At 40.8% G+C, this 27,687-nt stretch overlaps 1 protein-coding gene across 11 annotated transcripts in view; it reads right to left on the bottom strand.

Annotated features, from left to right (window-relative positions):
• FHOD3 (formin homology 2 domain containing 3) overlaps nt 1–27,687 on the bottom strand; it is a 391,220-nt gene that overhangs the window by 318,408 nt on the left and 45,125 nt on the right. For all 11 annotated transcript variants that reach the window (XM_052787649.1, XM_052787651.1, XM_052787660.1 and 8 more), the window contains exon 3: nt 20,591–20,655. In XM_052787649.1, the coding sequence (XP_052643609.1) occupies nt 20,591–20,655 (65 nt within the window). The remainder of the gene's footprint in view (nt 1–20,590; nt 20,656–27,687) is intronic.

The following is a 27,687-nucleotide window of genomic DNA, read 5'->3' as shown; positions in this document are numbered from 1 at the left end:
CCCTGAGGTATGTACTGGTCCAAAGAGGAGTAAGTGGTAGCTCAGCACATAGCAGCTCACGCGCTATGTGCCACACACTTACAAATACCATTCGGCAACCTCAGACAGGTTGCCAGTCTGGTCACAGTAATGGTTCAAAGCTCCAGCCCAGCTCTTTAAAATCTTTACTCACTCGAGCCCCTGGAGGACATTTGCTCTTCCAGAAACGCAGCCTACAGCCCAAGTGAGGAGCCAGCCCGAAGGCGGCTGCAGAATGCAGGAACACGCAGGACAGGCACAACAAGTTGGCCTTAGCAGTGAAAATTAAGCTTTGGAGAAGTAAATGGGCCTCATAATGCCTGTAACCATTGGACTGCAATGCAATGTTTTGCATTTCTCCCAGCCTCTTATTTAAGACTTCTACAGAAAACAGTTCTTTGAAAGGCTCCATAAGGTGTCTAAATTGAAGAAGTAAAAAGGGAACGCATGTACACGCTACTGTGTACGTCACCTAAAAAGGGGGGAAAAAAGCTGAACAGATACTTTTTTCTGAAGAATCAGAGACCAAAACTATTAGTGAGCTACAAATACCTAAATACATAAAGTCATCATATAAAAAAAAAAAAAAAAAATTGAAGTAATACAACTAGGTCAAATTTAGGCAAAATCCTTAGCAATATCATTTATTTATATTTAACTAGGATCACATACACAATTTCACTCATTTTATTTCAACTAACAATAAAGGCTCTTACCTTCTCAATGTTTTAGCCATCTCTAGAAAAGGGTATGAAGAAACAAACAGATGATATTTTAAATATACCATCTCTCCACTCCTAGCTGATTTGCTGTAGAGCAGAGAAATGGTTTGGTGGGGTTTTTTTTAATTAAACTGTAGAATATTTTGACTGCCATTTTTGTGTATCAATACAGAGAAGAAATAGGCTTGTACACTGCTTTAGGTTGTGACTATAATAGTGGGGAAGTGATGGGGAATGGAGGAGGAAAAGTAGTAAACAAGGTTAACCTGAATGGACTTCTGAGATGGCACACAACACCTATACAATGGCCACACAGAGCTCCAAATAGGAAGACTATAGTCCACAATCCAACGTTTGGCAGCTGAGGTACTTAAGTTTTAACGTGGCACTTTTCCTGCAATAAATTACCTACTGGAGGTACTGGCAGTCACGCATGGTCTATCTCCACAAGAAGTCCTTGGCAATAATCTCCTTTTGGAAAGATATTCAAACAGCTGAATGTGGTCTTGAAAGTAGACTCAGAAAAATAGCTCAAATACATATGCTATTGCTAACTTTTCTTGCATAGCATTTCTATCAAAAGATATAAATTATCCCACTGAGTAACTACTGTCCTAAAAACAAAGTGGGGGGGGGGGAATTTAGTGGTGTACTGCAACAACCAACTTCATTTCAGTAACAGAAATGTAAAAAAGTTAAAATTACATTTGTTAAATTGTTAATGAGAATCTTCTCTGTAGACCTACATGCTGATTAAAGCAGCAGCTGTTTTATCAGTCAACCTTAGCAACCTCTGAGTGACATTTCTGGCCCAGAAGAACATCAGTAGGTTAGCTACAAGTCAGTCTGGTAGCTTTGCCTCCTGTTAATGTCACCTAACACTTGTTATTGTAAGATCCTAGTCTCTGCTGTTTATTTTTTTTAAGCCAAACTTCAGCCATCTGGTCTGCTGTCTCTCCCCTCTTCTCTCCCTCCTGGGAGGCAAAGACGGAGTTGAGGAAAGATAAGAAGGGAAAAAATGGTTTATTCATGGAACAGAAAAACATCGCTTTGTCCCTTTTCTCCTCTACCAGTAGTTAGAAAATCAAGCTACCAATACAGAAAAACTTGTGGTTTCTAAAGCAAATTCCCTCCAGCACCTGAAGCTAAATCTGAGTTTATCGACATCAATATACTTTTGACATCAGCAACTAACTGAGAAAACCACTGGCAAAGTATGAGTTCCTGCAGAGCACCTCAGCCTTCCCCTGCCATCCATCAGGGCAGCACCAGCAGTGCCAAGAAGTCCATGACACAGATTCACCTAAGACTCCCCAGTAGCACTGCACCCAGCCTTGGGTGCCATCCCACAGAATTTGTGTCAGAGTCCTTTTCACAAAGCTTTGCAAGCTGAACACAGAACTCCTCTAACATTTCTATGCCATATTTTATTTAATATAACGCCGCATCTGTGAATTGCGCTGCCCACCATTGCTCCTAGGGCGTGATTAGATCTTTCAGTACTTCACTACTGCCCATCAATGGCCTGCAGGATGTGAGAAGCGTGCCATGACCCATGGTACGTGCTTCACGAGTACATGCTTTGCAGGTCCTTCTCACCCAGCACCTAATGCACACAGGGGCGTGAAATAGCGGGAGCTAAACTCCATAAGCAGATATCCCCATTCAGTCTTTCTTTTTTTCTATAGTGTGCATAGCCAAGATGACAGATACACATACAACAGCTTTGAAATATACCATAATAAAAGCTTTGAAGTCTACCGCACTTCCAGTGTTTCCTAACTTTTGAAGGTTTAACTCTTAACCTTGATTGTTTCAAATATTTTCTGGATGTGTAATTAGGCATTTACATTACATATACTTTCCTTATTTAGTTCCCCTTCCCCTAACCTCTGTCTACATTTCTGTAGTCAAAAAATGAGTGCTTTGAAGCAGGGATTATCCTTTTCAAGTATCTGGAAAGTACCTTGCATGTAAGCCTATAAAAGAAATCATAATAGAAATACTGCTTTGTTTCCACTTTTATACTCCTTCCTTTTGGTGTCCCAGCCAAAGACCTCCAGGAAGGTAACTGTTGATTCTAGCCCTAGTCAATGTATGTAGTGTCATGTAATACGTTTGTCTCCTGCCCTAATTACCTTACTCTATTTCAATCTCTTTTCCAAGCAGTTGTCCATCTGTTACAGCAGTATTTTACCTCTGCTCAACTGACCTGTCATCTAGGAGCGAGCCTGTATTGAATTAACTCAGTTTCATTTCAACCCAGGTATCCGTTTACAGCAGCATTCAGGGCTTCTCAACCAGCCCTGTCACACCTCCCTCCAGTGACACCATCGTTTTTTCTAACCGCAATGAGGAAATCCAAGTGTTCATTTTGGATATGATGGTGACCAAGACCACTGTAATGTATATATACACCCACTTACACATTCCTCATCCTTAGAAGCAGGCATTCCCTTAGGGATTAGGTTGGGGTGTGGGGGAAGAGAGGGGTTGGCTGGGTTGGGGGTTTTTTTGCCTTGAGTTAGCTTAGCAGCCTTGAGAGTATTTCTATATCCTCATATTTCATTGTCAGTGCCAAATACCCTACTGTAATACCAGGGAAAGTCTTCAGTGAATTTAAGTGCCTTCACAGCTGCTCCTTTGGAAACCTGCAGGGTATGCAACACAGCAGCATCCAGCAGCAATCCCTACCACAGTTTGCTCCAAATAAATTGCCTAGATTCAGAAAGTCAAGACTCAGCTACCAAGTGGTAATCTCTTCCTTCCCACCACCCTAGAAGTTTGTCTACATGTTTCTAAGTTGTCAATATTTAATGAACACATGCCACACACATTGCTCTACTGTTTAAAATCAATGCAATGAGAATATACTCAGCATAAAACAAGCTCTGCAGAATCCCTTAAGGAGAACTGCTGCTGAACATAAATGTCCAATCTGAAATTTGAAGATGAGACCTTAATTACTCTTCGACTGTTGATCTCTACCCCAAGCACATCAATATCGATTTCATTCCACTCTGAGATTCCACCTTGGAAGCTCCTTGCTGCTTTGAACTCAGGATCTATAGCACAGTAACAAAGCTCAGCATAAATGTTTTGCATCTATACGTGATAGAAATGACATACAGACTGTACCAGCTTCTCAAATGACTTACAGGAGAATTAGTTTGCACAGGCTGAAGATCTGATTCAGCACACACAGCTGTTCCCAAACTTGGGATGCCAAGTGAGGTCAGCAGTAATTAAATCTCAGGCTGCACGGCTAGCAGAAATTCAATTTTATCCAGGATCTACGGGGTGAACTTAGCAATTCATAAATGCAACTGAAAGCAAAAAAAGTGGCTATTGCTGTGTTCATGTATATTAGGTAGCAACTTTATAGAGGAGATTATGTAATGCGGGATAGCAGAGGACTACTCTCAGAGGATGCCCTTTCCAGTCTTAAATTCCTGCATAGAGACTATCGGAAAAGAAATACTTGTCTAAAGTGATTTTTTTACTAGATGTGATGTAGTAAACTGACTTTAATACAGAACAGTGCAAAATATCACTGATTTCCCAGAGCGCATTCTTTATAGCGCACAGTTTTGAAAACACGCACGAGTTTCCAAATTAACATCCATAAACACCCTTGTGCATAAAAACTAAAGCTGCAGAGGATTCTTTTTTTTCTTGGGGAAAGCAAAGCTTATACCTTGCAAGTAGCTTTATATTTTTGATATATGTAGCAGATTTGCAGAGACTTTTTGTGAGTTTCCATGGTAAACCGACCTCTGCGTACAGGGTACATCAGCTGCCCTCCCCACCCACTGGTAATTGCCTTCAGCACACTCATATGTATCTGTGCCATTTTGGGACAGATTTACATGTGAAAACAGACTGTGCACCTTTAGGATTTTCAACCAATTTCAAATGGAAATTCACAATTATCAAGTAACTAAGTAATAAAACTGAAGTCATCGGCACGTTGCCTGCTGGTGAACAAGTACCAACGACTGAAGTGCGTAGCTCTAGGAAACTGCAAAGCGAAAAGGAAAAAAAGCTAATCTTAAAAATATGAATATTTGACAAATCAAGGGACTGATTTTCAGACAAGCCAAACACCCAGAGTTTCAACAGAAATTAATTCAACTGTTTCCAGCTGGAAACTTGAGAAAAATCTGTTCAGAGAGTATAAATAACAGGAGGACAAAGACATTAGGAGATTTAAAATGTGTTAGATAAAGCAGGACAAGGAAAAAAATTCTCTCAACAGAACATTTTTACTGGTTTGGATGACATACTCCCAGTTTGCACAGATGATGCAGATTGCTTTTTCTTAATCCTCATAAGTCTAGCATCTACCGGAAAAACACTTATTTTTTTAAAACAGGAAGCTTATCTTTTGTGGTTAAAATTGAGGAGTGTATCAAATGTCTTTTAGCACTAGTACACCTTTTCTTTAAAAATAGTTCTCCTTTTTAGAAAAAAAAAGGAGAGGAGATTTCCTGTGTTTTTCCACTGTTCATTTCAGGACTCCTTACGAACAGTTCACTCATTTTGCAGCTTAAGCCAGCAAGGTCCGGGATAACCAAGCATTGCACTGGTGGCAATGCTGCCCAGAGTTGGGACACAGGCCTGCAAGCAAGATTTTTATGCAAAGCAGAACTTCCTCACAGGATGGTAGAGAAGACATGCTTTCTGTTTTCAGCTCTCCCATTACATATGGACTCTTCATATGAACCAAGTTTATCACCCTCAAGAGTTTAATCAAAAGGCTTTGGCATCTCCAGAAGTCTCTGACCTCTTGCTTAATCCCAACAGCAAGATCAACAAAACCTCATGTAAGTGCGGTCCTACCCAGTCACAAACGCCTTGAAAGTCCACACAAAAAACTGTCCAGGTGGTGTGATTAAACTCTTGACATACCAAGTCATCACTTCTAATGCCTCATCATTGGAAGCGTTCACAGTCGTGTTGGACGGGGCTTTGAGCAACCTAATCTAGTGAAAGATGTCCCTGCCCATATCAGGGAGGTTGGACTGGATGATCTTTAAAGGTCCCTTTCGACCCAACACACACAGGGTCCTCCAGCTCCTCCAAAACACCAAACTGACCGCAAGGTGGAAAGCTATTGCTGTATTTCATTTTGCTCCTCATACGTGCAAAAGGCATGACACGAGTGGTTGGGACACCACTGTGACCCTTCTTAAAACCCTAATTATTAAAAGTCAGCAACAAGCTCACAGAATTGCTGGACATTTCCAAACACAAAAACTCCTCAGCAAATATCTGCAGAAAATTCTTGCATTCAGGCCGTATGTATTTACCACCATGAGGAACAAGAGAAAAATCATCCCTGCAAGTGCTACATCTGCAGCAGTTCAACAAGAGGAGGCGAAAGCACAGTAACAGAGGAGTGGTGTTATTTCTGATACGGTAATGAGCTCATATAGCAAAGACCTGTTTTCTCTCAAATTATAGTCATTATTCTTACTAAATAACATTAAATAAAATTCACCGCTCATGTCCAAGTAAATTTTTCTCCCTCTCAGTAAAATATCTCAAATTTCAGCCAAATATACTGAACTTTTTTTCTTGAGTCTGTTATGGATCCATGAAAAATGAGTGATGAAGAACAAGCAGAAAGAGGTATTAGTTACATTTTTATTAGAATGAAAAACAGATGTGTGGTGATTAATCACATTCAAGTTAAGACAAACCCACCCTGGCACAATGAACATAAAGGTTAGTTCTGACTCCTTCAATACACCTGAACGTGCATCAGGTTACGCCTTTGTTTTCACATCAGAATAGATTTATTACAGCAAACTCAGACCTTCATTAACCCCTCAGAAAGAAAGAACTCGGAGAACCGAATGTCTAAATAACCAGCATTCATTTTGCAGGTGCCCAGAGGTGTTCATTCATTCTCTGTGAACATAAGCAGCACACCACGGCCTTCCTACCTGTGCAGTTCAGAGCGGCCAAAGTACCAGGCAGTTACCTAATTCAAAAGAACATGAGACAATAAAGGTAAGATTGAGAAAACTAGGCTATTCACTAACAGGTCCTTAATGGCAGTCTTCCAAATCAAAATGGAAAAGAAACAGCCATCCTCAGGAGAACCCATTTTCCAAGAAATTTAATTGCCTTGTATTTGACCAAGACCGTCAAGGAAGTAAGCCTGAGAAACACAATCCTAATGAACATTGCCTTGCTCTCCCCAGCACGCGTTTTGTTCAGTCTGATTAAAACCCCCGAAAGCCACAAGCAAGCTGCCCGCTTTATCAGCCCAGAGGCAGTGGCTCGGGAGACTCGGGTTCAGGGGGAAGCAGCCAGGTGCTCAGCTGCACACACACTTCCCTCTGCCCCGCGTGGACCACGCGATCGACTGAAAAAGCACTAGACCGACAGAAAGAGATGGACACAGCTGCCCAGGCCACTTCTGGACAGACAAAGGCAGCGGTGAATGCTGACGGGGATGATCTACACCAGTTTAAGTCAGCTGAGAAACTGCCTTCTAACATTAAAGTTATCAGATATGGTGCTCCAAAATGACAAACACACATCTGCGAGCAAATGCTCCATCCGCAACAGCTACTTTTATTCAGAAATTAGAGGTTGACAAAAGTAAATGTAAGAGTTTCCCTGCATAATTTTGATGCTACTTAACCCCAAGAAATTCATGAAAAGAAAGGGCGGGCAGACAGGAATTTGGGCTTTTTGTCCAAACCGTGCTACTGTTTTTCTTCCTAGAGAAAACAAGCTATCCCTGATAAGAAGTGCTAAGGCTGTAACACACCTTCACATACTATCAACGAGGTAAGAAAGAGAGGAATATTTAAAGCAATATTGTCACGCACGCGCAAGCATGCGAAGAACAGCGGTACAAAACCCCGAGAGATACGATGAGGTCACTGGGACGTAGTTGGGTTGCTTTAACGCTGGCTGCGATAGCGCACAACGAAGGCAGAATTGACAGGTGAAAGTCACAATTTCACTATCTAGCAAGAAGCCAGCATGAAAAGGGTGAATGCTGACATGCGCCACAGCCGCCTACAATAAGGTATCACATTTAAATGCCCAGGACACACAGCTGTCCTGAAAATGGAACCCTTGTTTTCACGGCAGAGGGCACGTACGGCTGCAGCCTGCGAAGTGTCTCTCCCTTCCTTTTCCTTATTATTCCTAGGAAACACAAAAAAGATCTTTCCAGCTGGGAGTTTAATGCCAAAGTACAGCTGACCTGACCCTCAAAGGGATGGGTGGGCGAGAGCCTGCGTGCGCGGCGCCTGGGCTGCCTGACCGCCTGCCATCGGCCCATCTGTCAACAGGCGGCACAGGCAGCGGCCGCCTCCGAAAACTGCCGACTGCACGGCATCGGGCTCAGAAGAAGATCAGGCAAGACGAAAAAGCAACAGCAGCAATGGGAGAGACACAAAGAGGAAAGAAATCCTCCTCTTCAGCGTTGGCAGCTCGGCATGCAGGCTCCGTAACGCGGGAAGCAGCCCACTTGCTCTCAGGGAGGTCTTGTCAGAAACACCGTGCTGGGAACCAGAGTAAAACTGTAATTTTCCACTTCTCCTGGGAAGGGATGCGCCTGCACCTCCGATCCACAGGAAACAGGCTGGTACAAATTATCAAAAAGCAGCATCTCATTCGAGTGCAAGACTGGCGCTCCGTAAAGGCAGAATGGACCAGCTCTCACCCCAAACCGTCTTATGGGAGGTGAGGATTTGCCCAGAAAGAGCCTTGTGCTCCAACACCCAGAATTTCTGCCTCAGTCCTAGCAAAGCGCTTGGGTACAACCGCAGAGCAGACACCGTCTCCATTTTCTTCTGCCCATACGACAGGCCTTAGAGCCAATGGAGGTAACTCAGCCTGAACCCCTGAACCTTACTTGGTCTTACCAAACTTCATTCCAGAATAACTTCACAGGACTTATTCCGATAAGTAAATTTACTTATACAAATTACACTTTAGATCCTGATAGAACTAGGAAAGAAGAAATCAGTGCAACTATTTTCAGAGCTTGGCAAAGACCCAGATTTCACTCAAAGCTGCTGTCATCCAAGAATGACTATCAGGACTCTGAAGACAGAAACCAGGAAGGGACAACAGATAATACACGTACCTCTCAGCCAGGCAGTTCCTCTCCCTCATCTGTTCCCTTTATGGTCAGTGGAACAAGAGCAATTCAGGGCAGGAACATAACTGAGATGCTCCGAAGTGCCCTCTGCTCACCGCTGACAGAGCGCGCCTCGTGGCTAACACAGCCGCCAAGCTGCATGCCTGGCGTGACTCGGAGACCGACAAGAGGACGACTCGTGGCAGGGATGCAGCAGTAAAGCTTCACCTAGATATTTTATGGTTAAGAGCAACTCAAGCAATACGAAAAAGAAGTAAGCCCAGTGCCTTGAAGCTCCCTGTCAGCTGAATTAGGCTTGTAAGGCTTCTACTCCTTTCCTGCAACAAAGAGGAGAAGAAAGCAGACAAGAGGGAGGAAATAAGTCCATGCTGTTTTCTTCTTGTCGGGTTTGGGTTTTTTGGTTTTGAGGGGTTTTGCTTTTGGTTTTGGGGTGTTTTGGTGGGCACTTTTTTTTTTTTTTCTTCTTAGAGAAAGAATTGGGGTTCTCAGGCTTCATCAAACAGATGCAATTACAAAAATCCTTGTTCTGTGTAGCACGTGCTTTTCTGTTTGGCGTTTTGTTTTTCCCTAAAAAAGAAATTTAGGAACTGTTTGGGCATTTCTGTGTTTGCATTGCTCATGCTTCCTGCCTCCCCAACAAGCATTCCCAGGGGCCAGCTGGAAATGGTACCCCACACCCCAGGGTAACAGGCAGCTAGTCAAACAGGTACTGCCAGCTCAGAGACAGTCCTCCAGGTCCTGTTAGCTGGTATCAAATTATAAGTATTTTACTGGCTTTAAAACAAAAAGATTCAACCTCACAGCTGTTCAGGTTAGGAAAACTCCCCCTGCAGTCCTAGTAAAGATATTTAAATGACTGAATGTTGACTAAGGAGTCCGAAACATGCAACATACAGAACAGAAAACCACACACATCACCTGAAGTACAGATACACAATATAAAACAGAGAGACTGTGGTGACAGTAATGTGCTGACCACTAACCTCAGAGTGAAAATCCAGGAGACCCAGTCACTGCTACCAGAATACCCCACAGCATGTTGTCTAGGGTAACCATGGGTGCTTGCGTACTCATCACTTGTACTAACCTTTGGAGAAAAGCGCAGTGTGTGCTCACACCCAGGGCTTTAGGGAGCTGTTCAGAGCATCCCTGTGGCTTCCCTTTCCCAGGGTATACCATCCCTGAGAATATTACAGTAGTACCTGGCTGCTCCAGCAAAGATGTAGGGAGGATTTTATTTCCTCACCCACTTTTTTGGATCTCAAATATTTTTAATATACTGCAAAATTTAATGTATTGGGATTAATTAAAAATTAATCAATAATTTTTAATATACTGTTGTTGAAGTGAACAGCAGACGGCAAAACTCCTTTGTGAGGGTTTTAACAAAGATTTTCAGATTAGTTACCTACGACACTGGATATTGCATGCAAACATACCCACATTTTCTACAGCAAGTTTTTCCTCAGTGCAACACCAAGCATTTCAGCATGACAGCAAAAGAAAAGAAGTAGAGAAGCCTCCTGATGTGTTTCTGATGCAGTTACAGGGAACTACTCATGCATGCTCCTCCAAGCAGCAAGAGGCAGAAAAGCACTGACAGCTGGCTGCCGTCTTGCCAGCATCGTCACCATCCTCCCCTGCCTGGAACAGCTCATCCAGCCCCCACACCCTGCAGAATAAACTCTACTGCTAAAAGGGCCGAGGAAAACCCCAGCCCTCAGGCACGGGCAAAATCTATCCCAGGCCTCCTCCCGTGCCCAACCTGCCGAGAAGCTTTCCACACTCTCAGCTGTCCCTGTTTCACGCGAAGTCAAGCAGCGAGCAAATCTCTCCACCGGCATTTGGTGCTGAACAGGCTCTTAAATGGCCGGTGAACCTAAATTTAGGATTGTGGAAGAAGTAAGGAGGACATCCAACATTTATATTTTCCTCCTCAGCACAGCAACAAGTTAACTTGATACACCAGTTTTAGACATTCTGAAGTTATAACTGGCCCTTAAAGCTGAAGTGAAATCCTTGTCAACAGCCATGAGGAGAAATAAACCCACAGACACAATTTTTTTTTTTAATTTTTTTTTAAAGCACAGTTTACCAACACACTCCTCTTCATGTTTTAATAGTAAGACCACAGCTAAATATTTAATGTCTGAAAGGTTAAAAGAAACCTGATACATAACTTTATACATACCAGACTCATCTCAAACGGCTAAATATGAATTGACATGGCTTATGATATCCTACCACTTACAATAGCGTGCTGCTCAGTCACAGTAACTTCTGCTGGGGTTTTAAATTAAGAGGTTGTAACTTTATCCCTTTGGAGCCGAAATTTTTATGTCCCTTGTTGAGTCTTAAGCAGGAAAAGGGAGACTTAAAGGAGCTGTTATCATTATTAAAATACAGACGCTGTACAAAAAACAAACAAATGAACAAAAAAACCACCCAAGAAAAACAAGAAAAAGGCACCTCACGATTAAAAGTAACACTTGAAGACGTGAAAAGCTGTGAAATAAACAGGGTATACAAATTTTGCTATATGCTAAAACTCTACTCTTTTTGCAAGGCTTCCACTCAAAAGCATTACATGTAATGGATTCATTCTGAAGAGTATAGTAGCATGACCCCTTGCTCTATGAACTAACACCACTTCTGCTCTTTTATTACACTAGAGGTACGTTATAGAAAAATAAACATCACTAATCTAGTTCTCTCTCCACCCAAGAATTCTGGGAACTGGAGAGCCACAACTTGCATTACAGCCACTTCCAGGATCATTATGCAGCTCCTTAAATTTCAGCAAATCCAGAGCTAAAATCTACAGCTGGGCAAGATGAAGAATGTCACATTTCTAAACACAAAAGCTAGTAGACAAAAACTATACATTTTATGTTAATGCAGTCTTTAGTATACAAGCTTAGAGACTGTTGGCAAGTCAAAGCAAATTTTGTCCATGCATCTTGGAACATCTCAGGGAGGTAGGAACTATATTTACCCTAATTCCACTTGGACAAAATCAGCATCCCTCTGCCTTCCTTACAAACATGGCTAAATCAGTGGCAGGGTTGAGAATGACATCCCAAAGAAATACCAACATTTCCTATTCCAAACACACAGCTTTTAAGTAGCAGCTCCTAATTTCTCTTCCATAGTTCAGGTGCTTAATTTTGTTTTATTCTAACAAGTTTTGCAGGGTAAAGCTTAAAACAGGCCTGAGTGGTGCATGGTTTCAAGAGAACTAATCTGAAACCAATTCATTTGTTTGGTTTGTATCTTCTGTACAGAACAGGTTTAGATGGAGGCAGGAAACAAATCATTCTGTTCTTTTCTGAGTGTAACACTAATTTATTTGAAGATGTTTAATATGAGCTTAACTTTTTTCTCCTAGTTAAGGTCTTGAACATGCTGTGCTTCAGTCTACAGCAAAACGAGTTCAACTGTCTGAACACAGACCGTAAGAGTAAGAACTGCATTGTCTGTCAGTACAAAGATCTATAAAGTGGAAAGTGCAAATAGCTAAAAAGGGAAACTACATGAAAACTAACAACAGCTACTGATGTAAGAGGTTGCATTAAATTTGTTATTTTATTTTCCTTTTAAGGAAACTACACTAACTTCTACACGCTTAATGAAATTTAGGATACTCCCTTAAAAATTTGGGGACTGTTATGATGAAGTAAAAGCAATTTTGTCACATTCATACCTAGCTATACAGCAGTAATGATTTCTATAGATTCCTACCTTAGCAGGATGCCTAAAGCCACCCCTCAGCAAGCCACACAAGTCCCAGCCAAGTGAGAGAGTCACGAGCTGTGATTTGGGAGAGACTGATGCCCGGACAACCCCCAAGGTGAGAAAAAGGCCGCATTAAGTACAAGCGATGCTGAAGAGGAGCTTCGCACCTCAACGTGGACCTGCAAAATCCCAGTTAGGCAGCAGCATCAGTAGCAGAACAAGCTAATGAGGTTGCCTTGATCATGGAGTTTTGCAGCTTTGAAATTGATGTGATTCTTCTCCAACCCCCCCCCGCCTGCTGCACACACACACAGAGACTTCTTGAAACATTTAACCACAAAGACCTCCCACAGGTCACGGAGGACCAGCCTCAGCAACATCTCCTCTAGAATCGCAACAGGAACATCTAGAGACAATTCCTAGGTTGTGCTTATTTATTTATTGGGCAAGTATTTCTCAAAAATTTAACTGAAGAACACGGAAACTGTTATAAAATGCCTAAATCATCTATTGAAATAATCAATTATTTGCTTGCTTTTCTTTAAAAAAACAGAGAAACACACCCACAAAAAAAAATCCAACCAAAGCCACAAAGACCTCATCATAGTAGATACTACTGTTGTTACCAGGTATTTCCAGAGGGGTCCATTTTTGGCATCCTTTATGAGCAGTTATGAACAGTTTAGAATGGTACAAAATTCTTCTCACTCATCTCAGAGGTTAAATTTACCATGTCTGTTTCTCTTTAGATTACAAAAAGGTGTTAAACCTAGTCCTAACAATAGCAACATGACTCTTTTAGACATGAAGTTTTAGAAACTGCAATTGCAGTATACTCCAGTAATTCCAAGTTAATTTGGTAATTAACTTAGTCCTCCTTTTTTGTGAGATTTTATTCATCAGCAGATGTACAGTACTTTCAAAGCACTGGGCAGATGGTAATATGCAAAGAATAAAAGCATTGTTAGATTTTGTTAGAACTTTTGGATCTTCAAAAAGACATGTGCGTTAGACCGCATGAAAAAATACACTTTCAAAAAAAGTCCACGTATCAGTAACATGTTACTTCATAATTCTTTTTAAAAATATCTGAAACAAGTCTAAATGGGCTTGTGTTGGGAGGTAGGAAGCAAAGTATCATACTACTTATTTTCCTTCCTGGCTTTAAGAGGAGATGATTTCCTTTAAGGTACTACTGAAGATGATTGAGGATTTATGTTTATTTGGAAACAAGATTTGTTTTAAATCTCATTGGTTTAAGAGTCAAAAGTAGATTCCTTCTCCCTTACCAAGTTTTACACATTGTAATAAGAGGGAATTATTATGGAAATCTAAGTTGTCAGAAAAGAAAGCCAGAAAGAGGATATCCCAATTCAAAGACATTTCACTCTATTTCTGCAGTTCTTCCCAGTGCAAGTCAAGTCAGATAAGCTTTCACATTTTAACACAAAGCTTCCCAAGATGAGAAAAGCATCCCACTAGCACGCTCCACAGCAGTCCTTTCAAACCTGGGACAAGCCCTTTTAAAGCAGGAATCCACCACTTTAAAGCAACAACCCACTGCTAATGGAGGCTTTATCTGCTCTACAGCTTCTTAGTCCTTCTTGCTGCAAAACCTATTTTAAGGATTATAATTGAAATGAAATATGCAGAGACAAATCTTGGAAATTTCCCTACTTTGTCTCAAAACACCTTCTGAAATCCTACGGGACCAGCCCAGAGGTTTCTCAGCGAGATCATGGAAGGCAAATCACAGGTTACGGGGAAGTACCGTGGTTCATCCCCACAAAGGAGGCCGACTAAACGCATGCATGAGGAGTAAAACAAAAGTCTAACATTTCAGTTTAAAGAGGTGTACATTTTTAGAGCAAAACCACAAGTTAGTTATACGGATAGATTTTCACAAAGCAATCTGATCTGGGAACCAGGGGATTTTACTTAGAGCATCTGTGTTCCACATTCGCAGGAAAGAAAATTTAAATAATCCTAAAAAGCTGAAAAGGGTATTTTTATCACAGACTTTGCAGCTATTTCATGTTTCAGTCAAATTGAAAGAGAGCTGAACCAGATATCTCCAATCACATCTGGAAGCAGGGCCCAGAACTGTGTGCACTGTCTTAACTAGAACTCAAATTATTCTATTAAAAAAAGCCTAACCCTTAAAAAAAAAAAAAAAAACAAAAAAACATCCCCCCCAAGCTCTGGTATTCCTTTTCACATTTTTTCAATTTGTGTGATGTCAGTTTACATCTAATAAACATGTTGTTTATTATCTTCATTTAAGCCAGGACTTTTACCAAGTTACAGCAAGAGTCATAGGAAGCACATCATGATTACAAATCCCTAACGCATGCAGGATCCTTGTGCAGCACCATTAAATCCATTAATCACTGTCTTTTCTGTCCCAATTATGCTAAGAAGATATTTGATAAAGCAATTTAAACTCACCTCTCTCTCTCTCCTGTTACCATCAGCACAAAGAAGGCAAAACCACAGCAGTTCCAACAAATTCTCAAGGCACCTCTTTTTTTCCTCTTTAAATTAAATCCGAATTGGTTGCACGTTTTGCTGAACTGCTAATGCTCTCCACATGTTCCCTCCCTCAAACTGAAAATGTTTTCTATTAGGAATGCCTAACACTGAACAGAAAACTGTAATATGCCCTTCAAACAACCCGAAGTACCTCTCTTTCTTGAGACTTTCATTGGAACATATCAATCACTACTTGCCCAAATGAAGAGCTCACAGTGAGTGCCACAATTAAGCTTCCTTTAGGAAAACTTTTTAATTAGACTCTTTCTCTTAGTGTATTCAGAAACTCCCTTACCAAAAGAAAGCTGATTATTTTAAATTCAATAAGTTATTCCCTTTAAAAAAAAATAATCAGAAAGTTTTAAAGTATGAGCTAGAGGAGCTTCAGTGTCCATGGCTATGAGAACTCTACTCCGGCACTCAGCACACTGCAAACACACATATGCCAGACAGAAGCAACAGGATAATGATATTTCTAGGGAGAAGCACCTCAAGCGAGACAATACCAATAACATGGGTTGTAGCCACAAGCTTAACTCTGCCCTCGGAGAATGAAATACAACATGGTTTCACGTTTCCTTAACCAGAATCGTACTGGTTTTTCTACACTTGTATACCATACTCATAAGAGGACAAACCACATTTTTTCCCCATTTCTGTCCATGTACCTTAACTTCTCTGCAACAAAGTGCCAGGCACAGTTATAGACTCAAGACATGACTTTATCTTCACGAAAGCACTGTGGTTCCACTGGGGAGGAACTTGCATCTCAAGCACCTGGACGGACAGGTCTTACCAGAAGGTTCAATAGATGCATAAATAGTTGCAGAACCTAATCATATCTGCTGTAATACATGCAACAAGTCCACATAATGGATAACAGAAGGGAAAACTGTACACGGAAAAAAAAGGACTAGCTGCATACTTCAACCATTACAGGACAAATAAAAACAGCTGCCTTCTACTAGCCTCCTAGGTACAACTAGCTTACAGCTTCCCTCAGGTATCCCAGAACAAGAGGAGCTCAAGAAGATATTTACAGCTACATTTCATAAAAGATATCAAGAGCGAGAGGACATCAAAAAGACAATCCAAAGAGCTGTGTGGAAAGGCTGGATTATTGGTGCTAGCACCGCTGATTAAAGCGGATACCCTAATAACAGGGGCTAGAAACAGCCGCCGTGCGGCATGGCAGCTATCGTGTCGCACACGTGGGAATAATCCGCTGCTGAGCACCCATGGAAGGATGGGGAAGGGCAGGCGCGCTGTACATCACTTAAGCACCGTGCCCTGGTAAATCTGCAACTGCCCGTGTGCAAAAGCCAATAGAACAGGATTATAAAACGGTTATAATGATTAACAGTGAAGCTGTATTGTATGTTTAGCAAGACTCTTGCAATAATATACTTGCACACCGTTTAGGGACCTCGCTGGATCAAGCTAGCAAACGTAATACACACAAATATCTATGCAAATTATTTTTAATGTATAGACAGACAAAAGAAAGGCTTTGCATGAATACAGGAAGGAGCTATAACCATACAGAAACTCAATTTTATAATGCAAAAACATTTTAAATAACCGATTGAGGGTTGGGGGGGGGGTGTTTGGATTTTTTTTAAATAATAAACTGACACAAAGGAGAAGTAAAATTTAAAATACACCTTGCAACATTTGCTGACCTTGCAAGCTACGGTAGTATGAGCAATCCCAGGCCAATACATGTATTCAGAATTACATCAACCTTTGTTATTTGCATTCTTTTTGTATTACATTGTATTAACACCTGAAGGTTATGTCAAACTTTTTTTTGGCAGAATCATTCTAAATCATTGTCATGGGTCCCTGTCCAAACCTCATTCTCCGTATTGAGGGCAAGACTCCTGATTCCCCATCACAGGCATAAGCATTTTAAAAGAGGACATGGGACTCTCTTGGGCTAGATACTGTGTCCAGATATGCAAGAGTAAATGGTGCCTTTTCTCTCACAGACCACCTCAGATTTTGAGAAAAAACTACCAAGAAGCAACAAACAGACAAATGCTGCAGCTGCAAACAGAGCTGTCCGAGCAAGGACACAATGAATAAACCAAGTCACTCTCCAGGAAGAGTGGAGCTTTTAAAGAGCTTTAAAACTTAACTGTCAAAGAGTTGTTCTGACTAAAACCTTCCATTTATTTTTAGGGGCCAAAGTTTTTGGCACTGTTGGTATTCACCCTGTAAAGCTACACCCTCATTTACATTGGACTTTATCAAGGCTTCAGCTGAGCCCTGTAATTGTTAAATACATACAAATTAAAATTACATTAAGACACAACCAAATACAAACAAGGAAAAGTCATTCAGCTGCCAAAAATACCAGAAAGACTTTTCCCACAGGGTATTAACTCACAATAACTCTAATTTGAATAAAAGGTCAGATTTGACAGATTGTGGAAAATAAAACAAAACACCAATTGACACTGTGATTTAAGGATTGGTCTTCCTCCATTAAGGGCTTTTAACATTGACAAATACAAAAGTACATCTATAATTTTCAATTAGTTATGTTCTGTGAACAAAATTGGTTTCAGCAATAAGTCTTTTGATATAAAAAACCATTATAAATATTGCAGTTTGTATTAAAAAAACTTAAATTTTATTTTTTTAAATTAACTTTTAATTAGTCCTGACAGTTTAATCAGAATCAAGCCAAAATGGGAAAAGAAGTAGAATGATATTCAAAAGAAAATTTGTTCCTCCATGCTGAAAGTCCTTAGTGTGAACATAAGACAAGAACGCAAATTGAGAGAATAAAAAAAAAAAAAGTATTAATGAATTGAGTGAGATGCTTAAGAGTGACTGGTATGCAATAGGGCAGAAAATACCACTCATTAACGACTTCCGCACTCAAGTTAGTAAGCTTTATTTCTTCCCTGCCCTGCTTAAAAGCAAAAAACCTCACCCCATTTGACGTGGGACTTGCTAAAGCTTCCCAAGTCTCATAAAATATTGGCCTGTAGTCAATACATCCTCTGACACTAAAGCCAGATGAATTCCCCAGAGATTTGAAGTCACTAATGATGGAAAACTTTATCTGGACATCTGAACATAAACACTTGTGTACTTCCCACAATTTAAAAGTACATGTTAGGGAGAAGAAAAAAAAAATATTGGTCCAACTTCCAAATGGGAAAGTTTAAGACAGAAAAGCTATTTCTTTACACCGCTCAGCTCTTCAGAGCAAAGTAAAACCTTGAACGCAAGGACGACAGGAGGCTCTGTGGCAAGGGCACTACAGACCAAACCACATCTTCCCAGAAAGCGGTCCTACCTATCTACTGGGGACTTTGCAGAGTCAGTAACATTGCTAACCACAGTGCTTTCCAAGGATGTTGTGAAGACCGAAAGAAAACAGCCAAAGCAAGACGGTTTTATTCCACATAACACCATCTCAGATTGCTCTAGCTCCTAGCTTCTACTCCAAACACGTAATACATCTTTTAACCTCTAAACCTAAGGCTTATATTTCAAAAAAGAACTTAACAGGCAGCTGATGTGAAAGTACGAGCAAGACAAAGAAAAGTACCCACTGTGTCAGTGAAACAAACTTCCTATTCTGTGACAAGTTTAACCGCCAGGCACAGGTCACCAAACAAGGCCAGTACTAAGAACTGCAGAATGTCCCTGACTCTTCCGAAGTATCCCATACCAAAAAATAAGACACATTCGATATGTAGAAATGAAAAAGAAAAGAAGAAAGAAGAAACTACACTACATCAAGCTATGGGCTGAAACAAAAACTTACCCTAAAAATCTAAACTTCAGCAGGGAGGTTGGAAATTAGAACCAGATCTTGCGTTTGGCTTTTGCGCCTATAATGAATCAAGCCAAAAATCCATATCCAAACACACCTCTGCTCTAGGAGTTTGAAATCTGGACTCAAGTTTTGCAGCCTGGCTTCCTCTGTACTCACCACTGAATGCATCACCCCTGCCAGAGAGTAACAGCACCTGACAAAGGAACACACCTTCGTACAGGAACAATTAAAATACATGCACAGTAATGCGCCTAATTGCCCACAGTGAGCTTGAACGCAAGCAGATAACAACAAAGCAGCCACACGTGGAAGCTCAGAACCTGGTGTGCTCCAATTCCTCGATGACTGCATTCTGAACAAAAATTTTTACATGAAAATTGTTTTTTATAAAACCTCAATCCAGGAAACATACGAAATCTTGTCTTGCTGCACTGGTCTGTTTTGCCAAATATATTCCCAGACCTAACAAGAACAAGCTTCTCCAAGCTGTTCTTAATTTCATTCGCATTTATAAAATCCGCCTAGACTTTGCAGCATCTCTGTTTCTCCCCTAATACTTAACGCGTAGGCTTGCTCTACTGTACTTCCTGAAGTCAACTGCAGTAGAGGAGAATCTGTTCCTGCATGAGGCAGCCTAGAGATTGCTCTCAATGGGAGGTATTTGAGGAATTCTGTAGGTTGCTTATGCTCAGTTCAAACTCCCAGAAAGGCCGTTTCATAATGCATCCTGGGGGCAGGGGAAAGAAGTTCAGTTGTATTTAAAGCCTGAACCCTCCAACAGCAGTAGCACTGTGGAAATAATACAAAAATTTTACATTCTTCTCCTCCTTTTAAGGAAAATACCTGTATTTCAATGCTTCAGCTGTGATCCCTTGAAGCAAGACCAGCAACAAGCTAAACATGTTAGGGTGCTGAATCTGCTATGAAGAAGTTGAAAACGAAACAGGTGACCGGCACATATATATAGGATTTTTTTTTTTTTTAAACCAGCCACCCATAACATTTACCATAATGTCCCCAGAACATGAGCATAGCTTTGCCCCTAACACTCAGCAGAACACTCTGCTCTGCAGAACGCTGAAGAACATATTAACGCCATCACAGCACATCAGCGTTTGTTTATGCAACCTTAAAAGCTCTTATGACACGCACATTATGACTTTCATTAGACTTTTCCTCATGACAGCATTGTTTTAACCAGGGGTTTTAAGACACTGACACTGTGATAATGACAAATACACAGCCAAGATCTGCAACATGTGAAGTAATAAACATTACATACTATTAAAACGCAGTAGTTAGCTGTCAGCCAACAATTCGTCAGATCCCCTTCCCAATTCAGAACACAGTCCTCTCCAGGCACACACAAAGGCTGTGGCAAGACAGATAATCCAAGATCTCCAAACCACCCCCAACCATCACACTTCACTGTCAAATGCTATACTTCCCTGGGCTGTTTAACATACTTTAAGGGTAATGTAATTAACACAACCTAATTTTAGCACGCAACAAACAGAACAAAGAAATCAATTTATTGGCCATTATCCTCAACTTGGAACACAGCAAGTCTGATTCATACTGCCCAGATTTGCTTCTCAGAGATCAATTCTGTTTATTTGTTCTCTTTCAGGCATGTGGAACTTCACTTACCAATGCAGGCATGGACTCTCACCGACAGCTGGGTCCTCAGAATTATACTATGCTTCTTGCCCCTCCTAAAAAAAGAAGAGAATAAAAATATATAAAGGTGTAGGGAGGAGGTAGAGGAGTTAGGAGTGAAGTTGAGCCTAGGAAAAAAGGGTGGGGGGTGAGGGAAGGCATTATGAGTGATGCCTTTTTTTCTCATCATCCAACTATTTTAATTAGCATAAATTAATTTTCCACAAGTCAAGCCTGTTTTGCCTACGACAGTAACTGGTAAGTGTTCTCCCCATCTTTATCTCAATCTACGAGTTTTTTTCATCTTATTTTCCCCCTCTTCTGTTGAGGACAGGGAGCAAGAACACGGCTGGTGGGCAGCTGGCCAAGGTCAATCCACCACAATGACTCTCTAGAAATCCATATTAGAGAAGTACCAAGTGATGATCACACATTTGAATTTTCACAAAAATATTTTAAAGCTAGGTATAGTTAAGCATTAAAAGAAAACGCAAGGTCAAACAAGAGGGTGCTTAGTTTCACAAATCTGCTCACGTACCCTAATCGGTCTTTAAAGCACAAAGATAGATGTGTTTTTCAAGCAAAGAGGCAAAACTGAGTCCTTCACTCTGGCTCTCAGTTCCATCCTGGTCTTAAACGGAATGACTTTATCTTTCTGTCAGCCATCTAGCTGCTACATTCTTCGTTTTTCAGACAAATTAATATTAGCTGAATTTCTTCAATCTGGACAAGAGCACTGTTCTTGATTTCTAGGTGCTACAACTGCAAACTGGCATCAGGACACAGCCAGCGCCTTGCCTCTGCCCCCAAACCTTCTCACCTGATGGAAGGTGGGAGAGCAAGAAAAGCCAAACGTCTTTTCCATTTGTACAGCAGCGTATTCTCCCTCTTTTCTCTGAAACTAAAGATGCAATTCCTGGACAAGCGGCTCTAGGTGGCCCTGCTTGAGCAGGGAGGGTGGACCAGATGACCTCCAGAGGACTCTTTAAGCCTCAGCCATTCTGTGATTCCATGAATTTATCGTGGGAAAACACGCAAGAAGCAAAACTGTTTTTAGAACACACTCAGACGCAGCTTAGTTTGTGTCACGCAAACCCTAGATCCACTTCTATATACGAGTTAGAGGCAAATGCAAAACCAGCAGAACCTTCCTCAGTTATATACTTTATGACCCTGCTGAGAGATTTCAGGGCCAAACCCTTCACATAGACACTCAGCAGAATTTTCCACTGGCTTTAAGTTAATTAGAACAAACCTGCTATTTTCCAGATAAAAAAGCTTCTTCCCCATCTTATTGTTTTCCTGCCCACAATTGTTTTGAGGAACAAAAATATTTTTCATTACTTCCAACAAAAAAAGAACATATTATATCATCTCCCTGAAAAAATTTGCAGGGGAAGGCAGGGCAGTGAAGTAGTGACAGATATTTTCAGAAAAATATTGCTCCCAGAAGAACATAGGAAAAAAAGCACATTAAGAAACTGAAAAAAGTGGTTAACATGGAACTGTGTACCTGCTAATAGAGGACTTAGTTCCAGTTTCAGAATGGCAACCTTTCTCTATAGATTAAAAAAAAAGAAAAAAATTTTTAAAAATTGCCAAACAGCAACATGCTATTCCCCCGCCAAGAGTGGCCTGCAGTCTGGATTTTAAAGTTTCCTGGAGCAGTTCCAGGTTTAGGACTGACTCTTTGCCCACCTAAACTGCTCCTGCCATTGTGGTTGGACACAGCCTTTGCCTGTGCTCACGTCCTGGGGATTTTTAACAGCTGTCCTTCCCACAGGGGTGCCAGGACTCCTCTGGAATACTTAATTTGCAAAGGTAGCGAGGAGTCTTTGACAGGGTACCAAATTTAAAATACCAATACTAGCATCGCTCGTTGATATATCACCTCGCTTAGACAAGAGTCATTATATTCTTACTAGGGTACACTGTAATTATTTGAAAGACAATAAAAGATTTCTAAACCTCTCCCCCTCCATTAGTACTTGAGACAAAAGGAAGAAATCTCTCCTATGGAAACAAAAGAGGAACAGCTCGGGGATTAGGGTCTCCATCTCGGACAAAGACAGACCCCCTTTCAATTTCCCTCTTGCCACAGCTTCCCTGCACAGTTGTGATCAAGTAAGGCCAGGCCACAGAGGTGTCAATGTGCCGCATAAAAAGCCAGACCTCAGCTACTCTGAGGGTCTGAGCTTAGTTTCTCCTACGCCTTGCATCCCCCATCTGCAAAACAGGGACCGCGGCAGCTGCCCGTCTCCTCCTTCTGGTAGGAGTCAGGTCTTGGCCAGCCTTTACACGTTGCTGTTACTTAAGCACCGTACAGTCTTCGCAGGAGGTCTGTACAAGTGATTTTAAAGAGTGTATAGATTAAAAAAACAGTAGGTGTGAGGACCGAAATAAACAGCCGTTTAGTATTATTTTTTTCAGAAGACAATCTACAGTATAATATTTTAAGTAGCTGTAAATGTTCTCTCTGCATCAAACACTTCAGCAGCAGAGCATGTCTTCAAAAATAAGGAAATGAAACGTAGCAACAAAGGCTTCTAGTTAAACAGGTCTCAAAAAGCAAATTTACCTTCTTTTTTTTTTTAAGTTCTTAAAAATCAATTGTTGACTTACAGGGAGAGGTTTCCAGTAGAAGAAAGCACAATGTATTTGCTACTGAAAGGAAAGCACAGCCACTCTGCCTGCCGTGGCCTCACAAGCGACCTGTTGCTCCGCAGGCTGCCCACGGGCGGTGGGAGCAAACTGGCGACTTACTCGGGACCAGCCGCCGTTTCAGCACGGGGAGAACATTGAGGCACTTCTTCTCAGACCTTCACTGAGCAAGGAACACCAGCAGATTCACCCTGGGTTTTGCAAGCCCCGGCAACCTGCATCACCCATGGGTATGCCTTCCACTCTCTGTTTTTCAGATAATTTCTCTTCTCTGACCATTTTATGACCGTATTTTTTGCTCTTCTGAGACTGCAGGATGTGGAGGACTTAAAACTTTCAGATAAGCATCAGCTAGACATCCTCTATAGCACTGGAACAGCAGGTAAAGCAACATAATAATGGTATAGAAGAGTCAGTACCTATCTGACTATTAAAGTAAGCGCAAGGTCCTTGGGCTCCATAACCAGGCTGACTAGGAAAGAATAAAAACGTACTGCGGTCTGAGCTGTGCAAAGCTGTCTGCAAAGACCTCTGTCAACAGCCATAGAACGGGACAGACAAGGAGGGGTGTGCCGTGGGACAGGCAAGGCATCTGCGTTAAAAAGGTTTCAAAAATATCCTGCAAAAAATTATTTCAAAAGAACAGGCTTCATTTATTAAAGCCAAAACCTAGGCATGTAACAAAGCCTGTAATCTACTCTTAACTAAGGCTTGTAGTTTTCTTGGTGTGACTTTTTAAAAAACAGTGTATGTTCTAGTGAGTGCGACTGGCTAGTATTTATTAAAAAAAAGCCAAGAAGTATTTAATAGAGTTAATTTAATAGCTGCAATTTAGCAGCAGTAGAGTAGGTAAATTTCACATATTGTGCTGACATCACATTCTGTTGACATCTATGTTGATATCAGAATCATTATTGCTACTAGACTAACTTCTAGTCTTTGGAGTTACCAAGACACAGAATGTTTCAACTTCTCTAGTAAGTTCATGTAAATAAATACACGCCAACAGCTCACTGAGTGCCTGTCTTCTGCAATATAAATGCTTTATTTTGTCATTGTTTATGTATATATTACAAATAGTTTCACTCAATTATATATTTCCAAGACTTAATTTATATGACATTTTGAAAGTAGTACCTAAATTGGTTGTCTATAATAGTTATTTTTTCCAAAGTAAAGCCTATGTTTGAGCCTAGCAATTCCTTGACCAGAAGAGAAATACTGAGAATGTTGCATTAAGGAGAAAAAACAAAGGAAGACAGACAAAAAAACCCGACCAACCAAACAAAAACACACCACAAACCCAGTTTTCCCCTTCACGTTTCAAGGAAACTTTGAAAGGAATTTTTATGGGAGTCTATTTTATTAGGACACAGACACCCCCTCCTCCTCTGACCTATACTAAAGAGTTGCTGGTATCAAAAATGGGATTTTTATGTAAATATCCAATTACAAGTCATTATCATTATTAGCAAGGAAGACCACAGTCACTTCCCTGTCAAAGTTCATCTTTGTAAGACAGGGGAATGCATCAATTAACATACATTTTCTGTATCAATGTTTCCTTTTTTTCCTGATGAACCTTTCTTTCAGGACAGGCAACCATTCAAACTTCCTAATATTTTGCTAAAGGCCTAGATATTTCAATTCAATAAATTGTTTTAAAACAAACTAAGTCTCATGCTTCTGAAAACACATTATCATTTAAAAGCAAAGTAGAAAATTACTTTTCAAGCTTTATTAACGATTAATGTCTCAATAAAAGATCTTTAGATCGAAGGTGTTAATTCTGCAAAAGGTCATGCTACAACCTTCTGGGCTTCTGTTTTGCTTTCTACATAATACTTGACAACCATGGGAAAAAAACACAGCTTTATAGCACAGCAGCAGATAAGCTGCAAGGGTTTTAATAACACACTCTAGGAACATAGTTGGATGTCAAGCAAACTTACTATTCTTCATTATACTTGCTCAAAAAAAATCTGTAGCATGGACACCTGAATCATCAAAAGGCCCTCACAAGCAGCAGCAAAGTATGGTGCTGTTAGAAGCCATGATTTTAGTTCACGAACAACTTGGGGCCTTTCAATTAATGTAGATAAGAGACAGAGCGTCTAAGCTCTGCTCTTTGCTAGGGTCTGTACATTCTTCCATTTTTTAAATATTTAAGGAATATAAGAAAACTTAGGCCCATAATGACAAACTTGGATCTGAATCTTCCGTGAAGTACTACATACATTCATACTGCTATCAGCAAACAAGTGAAACCCCCCCAACTCTATGATCTAGAATTTGGATTATACCACTAGGCCAACCACAGTGGTGTCTGGATTTTAAGTGATGCATCTTGTTGGGGTGATTTTGTTTTGTTTAAAAAAAAAAAAAACTAATTTGAGTTTAAAAAAATAATACTAAACAATCATATCCTACCCTCACAGCAGTTTTAAACTAGCATATTCCCATGACCCGATCCTCACTTTACTCTGTTCCAAGGAAGGATTTCATCCTTTAATATTAGTGTTATCAGTCAGTTCTAGATAGGGATAATTCTTGAGGGTAACTCGGAGAGAAAAGTAATTCACTGTGCTAGGAAGGACAATTACACAAAACCTCTGAAAACCAGAGCAGTTTGTGCGTGTGTGTATGTATTTTGTTTTTTAAACTAAGAGGTATCATTTCCTTTAGATCCCAGGGGTGCTTCTGGTAAGACAGCCTAGACATGGTGGAAAACAAGTTCTAAAAGATTCAATTTAAATTGGCAACAGCAGTAAAGGAAGTCTAAGTCTGGAGGTCCAGAGCATGGACCTTATCTTTCCCATTGCCCCACGACACTGGGCTAACAGCACAGCTTACGTCTTCCTTACCCTGCTTCCGAGGAGCACTGTAAAGAGCAATCGGCTCACAGCTGCAGCCTGCATGTAACTTGTGAAACTCTACATGAAAACCTACATATTAGATAAAGGTTTGCCCTCTTCAGTTTCACCAAATCAGGGATAATAAAGGTGAAATCAGATACTGGCAAACAGTATAGGCACCTTGCATTTTTATTAGTTTCAATTGCTATTAGACAGGAAGGTTTCCCACCCCCCAGCCTTCAACACACACACCCCCCCCCTCAGTCTTTCACACTGTTATTAGGTTCAATATCAGTAAATCAATCACAGCAAGGCCAGCTCTGAACCAGGTGGTATCAGATCAGCCAGGCATCTGTTTACCTTGCCCCAAGCCTCTCTTGAAATATCAGATATTTTCATCGTCCTTCATGACCACTAGCAAAGCAAACACAACAGGTTACCGAGTCAAGCTAAACTAACACCGTGGGCTGTTGCCTCTCTATCCCAAAGAGGGCATAGGCTGGATGAAAACTGAACTCAACTTAGTAACATTGAAAAGATTTTCAGACTCGGCCAGCATTTAAAGCCAGCCTAACCTGACGACTTATCCTATAAAAATTTTGCATCTACTTCTGCCTGATGTAACAACCTAACCATTATGAAAACCTAACACAAACGCTGCTCTTCACGGAAAGCTTTCAAAGCACACATGCACAACACATGCTTCACGTTTTGTTACAGCCTCTCATAGCACTCAGGTTTCTTGGTGGACCATCAACCTTCTCCAATAATCACACCCGTGTTTTTCCAAGAGGAGTAGCTTAACGAGAACAACATCCAACAACAATCCCTAAGCTCAGGTAGGAGCCACTGATTCCCACAAGAGAAGCCTGGACAATAACATGCCAGCAGAAGCAAATGTGTGGCAACAGGCACACTCTGAAGTGCATTATTTTTGCAACTGGCTTCCACATTTTCATTTCAGCACCTATGTATTTCCATCTTCACTGGCACGCACCTTTCAGGGAATGGAAAATGCTTCTGCAATGGGGTATTGCCTCACAGTCAGTCGCTTTGTAGTTTAAGGTACTCCACATCAGCAGTGGAAAACAAGCAATTCCTTGTTGAATGCATAAGAGATGAAATTTTTGCCAGAGTTCACTTGAGCCTATCAGATTTTCCCTGAAAAAGATCTGCAAGCCAGCACACACACAATAAGCAAAGTGTTTCTTAACCTGCTATTAATCAGACAGCATAAATCATAAGTTTTGATTTCAGTGTTGTTAAGATAGGGTTTGACTGCAGTTTCAATATGATATGCTCCTCCATTTGACTGCAGATTCAATAGATGCCAAAAAAAATCCTGACACTCTAAAAAAAAAAAAAAAAAAAAAGTTATATAAAAGCCAAGTCTTTTGAGAGAGAGCAAGAGCACACTCGTGCATGGAGAGAGGAGTTAAGAATCTCTCTGAAAGTCACCCGCAAATCTTACCCAAACAAATAACCTTTTTGAAGTTCTTCACAGATCATCATCCAATGATCCAAGTATCATGTTCAAGTTCATGTTATTCTCATTGAGTAATGGAAACAAAG

This window comes from Harpia harpyja, chromosome 5 (genome assembly GCF_026419915.1).
Source record: "Harpia harpyja isolate bHarHar1 chromosome 5, bHarHar1 primary haplotype, whole genome shotgun sequence".
In the NCBI taxonomy this organism is placed as follows: Eukaryota; Metazoa; Chordata; class Aves; order Accipitriformes; family Accipitridae; genus Harpia; species Harpia harpyja.
Note: the sequence above shows the minus strand (reverse complement) of the source record. Positions and strands in the feature narration are given on the sequence as shown.